The 9357-nt window shown below is 56.4% G+C and overlaps 1 protein-coding gene across 1 annotated transcript; it reads left to right on the top strand.

Annotated features, from left to right (window-relative positions):
• Positions 1–6: 6 nt before the first annotated feature.
• On the top strand, positions 7–482 carry LHFPL4 (LHFPL tetraspan subfamily member 4). Its single transcript, XM_026857534.1, has one exon. It carries the CDS (start codon positions 15–17, stop codon positions 480–482), a length of 468 nt encoding a protein of 155 aa, XP_026713335.1. The 5' UTR covers positions 7–14.
• The last annotated feature ends 8875 nt before the right edge of the window (positions 483–9357 follow it).

Here is a 9357-nt window from a genome sequence, read left to right as displayed (position 1 = left end):
CGGCGGCCGGCAGGATGCTGCCCTCGCAGGAAGCCTCCAAGCTCTACCATGACAACTACGTGCGGAACTCGCGCGCCATCGGCGTGCTCTGGGCCATCTTCACCATCTGCTTCGCCATCATCAACGTGGTGGTCTTCATCCAACCCTACTGGGTGGGCGACAGCGTCAACACGCCCAAACCCGGTTACTTCGGGCTGTTCCACTACTGCGTGGGCAGCGGGCTGGCGGGCCGGGAGCTGTCGTGCCGCGGCTCCTTCACCGACTTCAGCACCATCCCCTCGGGCGCCTTCCAGGCGGCGGCCTTCTTCGTGCTGCTCTCCATGGTGCTGACGCTGGGCTGCATCACCTGCTTCGCTCTCTTCTTCTTCTGCAACACCGCCACCGTCTACAAGATCTGCGCCTGGATGCAGCTGCTGGCAGGTACGCACACACACACACACACACACACACACACACACACACCGGCGGGCATCAGGCCCTGAAGGGTTTTCTTTGCGGGGGGAGCGGGTTTGCCGGGATGGCAGCGCCAAGGGCAGGGCCGCGGTAGAGGGGTCCCTGGTCATGGGGAAGGCTAGGGTTGCTCCAAGAAGCTGGGATGGGTCCAAGCGCTGCGGGGCCACGATTCCAGGAATCAGCCCCATAGCTTCCTGGGACACCCAGGCCAGGCACTCACCCTGACAGAGTACTGAGAATGGGCACCAGCTCGGGGCATTGGCACCCACGGCTCCCCAGGCACCAGTATCAGGGCTTCTGGCCACCAGGAACACCACGATTGCCCGAGAATCATAGAATCATTCTATGATAGAATGATTAGAATGATAGAATTGTTCTTGATAGAATGATTCTGTGATAGAATGATTGAATGATTCTATGGTATCACGGCCCCTGGCCACAAGGAACACCAGGGTTGCCCGAGAATCATAGAATCATTCTATGATAGAATGATTAGAATGATAGAATTGTTCTAGATAGAATGATAGAATGATTCTGTGATAGAATGATTGAATGATTCTATGGTATCAGGGCCCCCGGCCACAAGGAACACCAGGGTTGCCGAGAAGGCTGGGCTGGGTACAAGTACTGTGGATCCATAGGACATCCCTGATGGGAAGCAGGCCCAGGACATGCCAGGGCTTCCTGAGACACCCAGGCCTGGCACTAGCCCTGACAGAGCACCAGGAACAGGTTCCAGCTCTAGGCACTGGCACCCAGGGCTCCCCAGGCAGAGGCTGGCTGCAGGGAACACCATGTTTGCTCAAGGAAGCTGGGCAGGGCCTGCAGGGCCTTGGGGCATCCCAGCCAAGAACCGTCCCCAGGGCAGCCCAGGGCTTCCTGGGACATCCAGGCCAGGCACTGGCAGTGACAGAGCACCAGGAATGGCCATCTCTTCTGGGCACTGGACTCCCCAGGCAAGATATGACTCCCATGGAAACATGAGGCTCCCTAGGACACAGAGGGGAAGCTGGATCAGGGACCCACCTCAGGGGGCCCCAGAACAGGCCCTAGCCCTGGGACACCTGGGCAGCCTGGAGCATCCCAGGAGAGCCAGGCCAGGCCCTGGAGCACCCCAGGAGACCCTGGGCCAGGGATCAGCCTTGAGGGCCCCCAGTAAAGGACCAGCTTTGGGACACCATACAACAAGGAGTGTCCCACAGAGTCAAGGATGCCCTAGGGCACGCTGGACCTGGGACCAGCCGTCTGGGAACTCAGATCCCCCAGGGCACCCCACATCAGGGGTGAGTCTTCCTGTCTACCCAGCCTCAAGGGTATCCCTGAGCAAGCTTGTCCCCAGAGGATACCCACTTCAGGGGAACCCCCAGCCTCTGGAGGGACCCCAACACGGACAGGAGCCCATGCATGGACCCCCCGAGCCCTGGAAAAGCACCTGTGCAGGAACAGACCATCCAGCTTCCCCTTAAAGACATGTCATGCCCACACCCCCTTCCTCCAGCATCATGAACAGGCTGTGAGGACCAACCTTCCTCAGCTCTCTGCACAAGGAGACCCCAGGTACAGTGCTTCCCACGGAAGGACACCACCCATTTACCTTGATATTTCCTGAGAAGTGACCACAGGCTCAAGCCCAGTCATTCCTCCCAAAGTGGCCCTGTCTATAGCTCCTCCTCAGCTCCCTCCACAAAAGAAACTCCACCATAGACGTACCTCAACACTCCTCAAAGAGACACCATACAACAACCCAAACTTCTCCCCAGAAAGGGACCTGATGCGTATGTTGATAAGGATCCCAAGCGTCCCCTTGTGCACAGATCTCCAAGCTGTCCTCACAGATGGTCTGTCCTTTTGGGAGAAAGATCCTGAGCTCCTCCCGGTAGTAGGACCCTTCACTTCCTTTGCTCTCCAGTTTTACCACATGTGGGAAGACATTGTGTTACTCCCCACTGCATACAAAGTGTGAATAGACCCAGAGTCCCCCATATTCCTTACAAAAGGACCCCAATCTGCCCGCCCCGGGAGGAGGGCCCCGGTCACTGATGTGGGAGGATACAGCCCCCCCCATGCTAGGGGCTTGCAGCTAGCCCAGCTCTTGCCCTTGCAGCTGGCTTGGGCTGGAAAGCCTGACCTCTCCTCACCCAGGACCCCAGCCAGACCTGGAGCTGCTTTGGCTTATTGGGAAATTCCTTCATCTTTAATTTTCCCTGTCCCAAAGATTTACCGGTTTAAGGCAAGCTCAGAGCCCAAATCCTACCGATTGTCAGCAGCTTAATCAAGTGGCTTGGAGAGCCTGGGCGGTGCTGCTGCTGTGCAGGGAGCTGCCTGGTGGAGGGCACCGCACTGAAGGCAGCCCCGGGCTTCCTCCGCGGCGCCTCCTGTCATTCCCCGGCTCAGGCTTGGGTGGCCACGGCAGCACCCTGCTGCTGTCACCTCTAGGTACCCCTCGTCCTGCTCTGGGGCTTGTCCCTGCTCACACTTTGCACCTTGCGGCTACACTTGTGTTGCTCACAACTTCACTTGTAAGAACCCTGAATGTGTGGCTTGCTGGGGCCATGGGCTGGTGCTCCTGGGCCCCAGCTGGCCCAGGCGTGGCTCAGAGCTTTCCCAAAGCAGCACGGCCACGGGACTTGCTGTGTCGGGGAAAGTCCAAGGCAGCATTAACAGAGACTTGGTCATCCACCCTGCCCCGAGATGTGGCAGTACTAGAGAGTTTCTGTCCTGCAGGAGAGGCTGGTGTCACCCTGAGGGAGGGCCAAGACACAGAGGCAGTGGGGTGGTGTGTCCTGGCAAGAGGGAGCCTGGGCAGGGCTGAGCTTCCCTGGGCATATCAGAGGCAGCTGCAGGTGGGTGTGTTACCTTGTGCGTGGAGAAGGGGCTGCCGTGACCCATCATGGGCCAAATCCCATGGGCAGGGCAGGGATGTGGCCCGACGCAGACTCCACGATGGCAAACTTCGGAGATTCACCCACCTGGGATGTGCCAGAGCAGAGGGCTTGGAGGGGCAGAGAAGGGAAAGGCATTCCTCCTGCCTCAGTGAGGTTTTGGCTGAAGGAAGACTGGCACCACTATGGCAGAAGCAACAGCAAGGCCCAAAGTTTCATGGTCTCACTGGTGAAAAACAGGGAAACAAGGTGAAAGGCAGAGAGATGGGGCAGAGGTGGGTCCACCCTGTCCCTACGGGATGGCTGGTGCAGAATACAGGGCTGCTGAGAGAGGGCATGAACCAGCTCTTGAAAAATCAAGAGCTGGAAGGTAGGGGAAGAGGAGAGGAGGGAGGATCAGGAATTCAGTATCTTTTTAAAAAAGAAAAAAAAAAAGTTTAAATTATCAATGTCTAATTATTGGACGACAATCAAGGAAGGGTTTAATTAGAGCTTCACAGAAAGCTCCAGCTCAAAAGCCACTGCCCCCCTAGGAGGAAACTGGATCTAATTAAGAGGAAAGACTGCTTTATTGCAAATAGAAATGTAGCCATCTGCCCTGTTCAAAATCCCAGTAACGCAAAACTGGAGATTTTGCTAAATCCTTCTGTTATAAAACCAGAAATAGGCCTTTAACATGAACACATCAACAACTGTATGACTGACAGCACCCTGATGCCACCCCAGTCCTCAACATTAATGGAGGACCTCTTTCAGAAAGTCCCACGGGATGATGTTTACTTGAAGGAAGACAAGCTGCATGGGTGATCCCTGGGCAGGTACAGGAGTGAGGTAAAGGCAGCTGGGCTGATTTTGTGGATGTCTCAATGCCAGCGACCTCTCTGGAGACCAGAGCACAGGAGCACACTTACACCACCACCACCACGCACTGAGGTGGCTGCCCAGGAGCCTGAAAGTTTCCTCTGATTCCCTAATTCTCTGTTGTAACGGAAGACCTGGTCACCCTGTGAGTTAAATCTGAGCTTTGAACAAAGTTGTCCTGGGAGAGACCCCAGCCACCTCCGTGTGACACCGCACACACATTTCTCTGTGAGGACGGTCGCTCTGAGCGGGCCCAGGGCTCTGTTTTCAAGCAGCGGCTTTGGTTTTGTACTTACTGATGGTCAAAAAAGGCAGCCAGCTGAGCTCTCCTGCGTGGAGGAAGCGACTGCCAACGTTTGAAGGTGTTTCCCCGTGCTTCAGGCCTGGCGGTCGGTGTGGTGACACCTCCCAGCTCCCTTGGGCCAGGCACACGACGCGTGGGCCACCTTCCACCCCAAGGCCGTGCCACTAGCCAGGGGTTTGGCTTTATCAGTGGCACTTTGGAGTTAACTGTGCCGTGTCCACACACCTTGCCCGATGGAGAATGTGATCGTACATATCCATCTCAGCCCTTTTCTCCTTTGGGAGCTCAGAGCTACGCTCACCTCTCAGATGAGCTCTTCCCACCCACCAGCACATGAACTGGGAGCAGGGGCAGAGCCTTGATCACCAGCTGCACCTGAGCTGCGTTTGCCACCACCTGAGTTGGGATCCCTGCTGAGCCACGTCAGGATGGGCTCGTCGTCCCAACTGGGACTTGCTGGAGAGACAGCTCCTCTTGGAGAGGGTTTGAGGTTTCAAAAAAATTGTTTTCAACGCGTATAATAGTCATTCGTTGAAATTCTTAATGAAAAAAATGAGACACAGACACCACTGCTCCAAACCAGTGAGGAGCATAACTGGGACAGCTGCTGGGAATGAGGATGAAGTAGCCTCAAACCCTTTCTCTGCCCAAGGGAGAACTATTGCCAATATATGATCTTCCAGGTGAATTGCTTCCACCTGCTGACCTTGCAGCAAAAAGAAGACATCACTGCAAAAAAACTTTGCATTTGCTGAATTACCAGCTTCTGGCCCCAAAAAAGGCTTTCCTGAAGAGTTCTTCTTTCCTCCCCCTGCCACTCCTGTCGTGCAGTGGGGACCTTCGTGTCTGTCCAGCACCTTGTGCTCTGCTGGAGCTGGCCCTGGGCGTTGCAAGGCAGTGTAACCTCCTGGAGGAGCTGTTAGTGTGCCTCTGGACCTGCAGGGAGGGCCTGAGCCGGCATTTCAGAGCCGTTCGTGTCCTGGAGCTCACATCCCTTAACTCTCGTTCCAGATAAAGTAACTGTCAGTTCTGATTCATACAAACTCGTAACTCTATTCTGAATCCTGCTGGGGTTTTTTTTGACTCAGAAACAGCCCGTGGAGCAAAATGCCCTAAGAGAGCTCCCGTCTGTGTAAATGGCCAGTGCTAGCCATCCTGAGCACACCGCCTTTAGTTTTCATTTATTTTTGAGGGATTTCTATTTTTAGCAGGGGCGGGGCTGTGTTTGTCTCCTTTCCTTTTGGTGCTCAGCTCTCAGGAGGTTTCCTACGGCCACTCCAGACCCCAGAGTCACAGTCACACACAGGCTGGTGTGCAGTGCCCAGGGACACCGTGTTGGTGCTCTCCAGTGGGGACCCCCGATGTGCTGATGGCACAGCATCGTGGTGAGCAGCCGTGGGCACGGCGGAGGATACAGCACCCAGAGCTTCCTCCCCTTTGGCACAAGGTAGATGGGAGGAGCTGGGGAGGGGGGTCACCGAGATAACCCCAACTGAGAGGTGTGTCTGCAGTGATGATGGGAGTGATGCGCTACCCAGGGGGCCAAACGCCTCGCTGTTCCCAAGCCAGGTTTAACAAGCCCCTTTGGGACCCAGCAGTTGCTGGTTTCCCCCCAGTTAGCCCCATAATTTCCAGTTTTCAGTCCCTCATGTGTCCTGTGGGAGTCCAGGGAGGGGACACATCTCTCAGCTGCAGGGTGTGTCCTTAGCCCCTTCCACCCATGGCAGGCAAGAGCAGTAAAAGCCATTCTTCACCCAAACCTGCAGAGTAGACAGCAAAAGTGATTAAAAAATCAGATTTGAATCCCACAGGCACAACTGCACAGGACTGGGGGGGCGGTGGGATAACTGTGGAACTTGGTGAACACCGGGTTACTCAGACGGTCCAAATTAGCTACAGTGCACCTTCAACCAGGGATGTTATCCTGCCAGGAGGAGCCTCCCCATCTCCCTCTGCTAAAATCTCGCTCGGATATTGCAGCCAGATTCATAACATTGAATTCAATTAATTTCTTTTGCGAGGATATCAAAAGCCCTAGAGGTGCCCATTTCATTTCTAAGGGACTGACCAGGCAGCACCGAGGAGTAGGAAGCCGTGAACCAGCTGCAAAATGGTTGGACTCGATGAACCCAAGGGTCTTTTCCAACCTGAATGATTCTGTGATTCTGTGAAAACCAAGGCGAGAAATGCTGGTTTCTCTGAGGCCAGAGCCCCAGCAGGATCCCACGGGCAACCCTGCAAACTGCAGCTGGTTCCTCCTCCCTCTGCACACCAAAATGCCCAGTCTCAAATCTTGTCTTTCCAACTGGGAAAATGCTGGAAAAGGGAGTTAGAGGCCAGGGCCTAGGGGAGAGATGGCAGCTCTGGGGTGTGACAAAGCAGCTGGCTGTCCTTGGTGCCACTGGCAGTGGGGACCGGCACTACACCTTCAGAAGAACAAGAATTAAAAGCAAAATGGATGGGAGCTGGGTTATATTTTTCCTTTTTAATAGTGGCTCTTGCAGGAGTCATCGCTTGGTGTTTTTCATGAGGTTGCAAGGTGTAGAAATAGGCTGTTTTAAACAAACCCAAGGTTATCCTGAGGGTCTGCAAGGGACCTCGGGGCATTTGGAGGCAGGTGCTGGCAGAACGGCGCCGCGGGCAGAGGGACGGGCAGGCAGAGCCCCGTCCTTGCCCCCTCAGACCTGCTGCGAGGGGCTTGTTGAAAAGGGCAGCGCCGAGGCCTGGCGACCGCGTGGGGATCCCCTCCTTGTTCTTTGCTCTGCACATCAATGTCACTCCTTGCTACAGGCACGGGGAGGTGTTTCCAGGACATCGCGCAGCCTGGGGACACGTGGAAAAGGGAATTGCTTGTGACAGAGCAGAGGACTCGGCTTGCTGCTGGGGACATGTAGGAGAGGTGGGAAGAGGGGAGCGTTGCGCTGCTCTTCGCTGGGAGAGGACCTGCCTTGGGGGGTGGTGGCACAGCCACGGCCACTTCCCAGGGACCTGCAGAGCAGACTCGTGGGGAGAGGCCGGTCACCATCGGCAGAGGCGTTGGGGTACATGTGGTGATTCGGGCACGCTCCTTTGCTCTGGTAGTAAATCTGTAGTTTAATTCTCTTTGGCAAACAGGCTGTGAGATCCTGGAGCTGCTCTGTGGGCCAGGGTACAGGCTCCCCTTGCCCTGGTGCCAGGGCAGAGCGGGCGCACAGGGACAGGAGGGACCAGGGCAGGCAGACGCAGGCTAGAGCTAGCCCCCGTGCTCCTGGCAGTGGCCATGGCTGCCTGTCCCCCATGGCTGCTCCGGTGGCTCCCTGTTTTTCCTGTACCTGTTTGAGCTGCTTTCACCTTAAACCCTCTCTCTTGCATCCTCCACAAGCGCCGTAGCCTTCCCACACATTAATCCGCTGCCTCCTGCATCGCTGCCCCATCCTGCCATGTCTGGGACCCGCTGGTGTCCTGGGGGACCCTCACACATGCAGCTGCTGTGTTTGCAGAGCGGCGAGCTCTGGGTGAGCTCCTGGATGCACCTGGAGCCCAAATAAATGCTCAGAATTGCAGATGAAATACCGACACTTGCAGCGTGGAAGGAAAGACCCAGGAGCTGCTGTTCTGCTCCTGCGAGGGACCGACTGAGGGCCGTGCATAAAAGCCGGGTGCCTGCCCAAGCCTTTGCTGGGTCAGGTAAAATTGGTGCCTGAATTTATTTATTTTTTTTCCTTACATCTGCCACCTTCTGCCACACTGGAGCATGGCCCTTTTCTCTCTCAGGCTGAGAGGCTCTGTTGCTGAGGGCTGCTGCCCACCCAGGAGTGCTTTCCTCCGGCCTCACCCCGCACTCGTGGCTCTTTTCTCCTCCTCACCGATTTCAGCAGAGCTGTTACAGCTGTGCCCATTTCCAGGCTGGGTCGTGCCAGCCTGACCAGCACTGCAGGGGCAAAATCACGCCCTCACCAGGGAAGGCCACAGAGCTCCTTAGGTTTTTTTTCACAGCTGCAGTGCACCAGGAGCTCAGTGGATCCTAAAATCCTCTTGGCATCTTTCCTGGGAAGACTTTCTGACCCAGGTCTGCCACTTCTCCTCATCTTTAATTCAGGCCCTCAGCTGAATTAAATGCCATCTAGCTCAGAGGTGCCCAGGCTAGCAGGCAGGCTGGGTTGCTCCTCACCGTTTCCTGTGCAGCGCACAGTGTTGGTGCCCATTATACATTTCCTTCCAGAGGGATGGTTTTGGGTTAGTCTGTCCCAGTTGTGGCCGTGCTCGGCCGGGAGCCCCCGGGGATGATGTGCCGGAGACGCTGGTTTGTCAGCTCCTCGTGCGGGCACCGCGCCGTGTGGTCATGCAGTGCCGGGGTGGCACTGGGGCTGTGTGTGGTGGTAAATCAGCTCGCAGGGCTCGTTTCTGTCTGCAAAGACGCTCAGGTTTGGAACGTGGACGGAGGAGGCAGAGACCAGGCAGCAGCTATATCAGAACTAGCGTGGCCAGCAGGGACAGGGAAGGGATCTGAGCCCTGGGCTCGGCACTGGTGAGGCTGCACCTCGATTCCTGGGTTCAGTTTTGAGCCCCTCACCCCAAAAAGGCCATTGAATGACTCGAGCGTGGCCAGAGAAGGGCAACGGAGCTGGGGCAGGGTCTGGAGCACAGGTCTGCTGGGGAGCGGCTGGGGGAACTGGGGGGGTTCAGTCTGGAGAAGAGGAGGCTGAGGGGAGACCTCCTGGCCCTCTGCAACTCCCTGCCAGGAGGGGGCAGAGAGGGGGGATGAGTCTCTGGAGCCAAGGCCCCAGCGCCAGGCCCCGAGGGAATGGACTCAAGCTGCCCAGGGCAGGGTCAGGCTGGCTCTGAGGAAGGATTTCTGTGCAGAAGGGGCTGTTGGGC

This window comes from Athene cunicularia (genome assembly GCF_003259725.1).
Source record: "Athene cunicularia isolate RWA chromosome 12 unlocalized genomic scaffold, athCun1 chr12_part1, whole genome shotgun sequence".
NCBI lineage: Eukaryota > Metazoa > Chordata > Aves > Strigiformes > Strigidae > Athene > Athene cunicularia.
The sequence above is the reverse complement of the archived record's forward strand: the minus strand, read 5'-3'. Positions and strand labels throughout refer to the sequence as shown.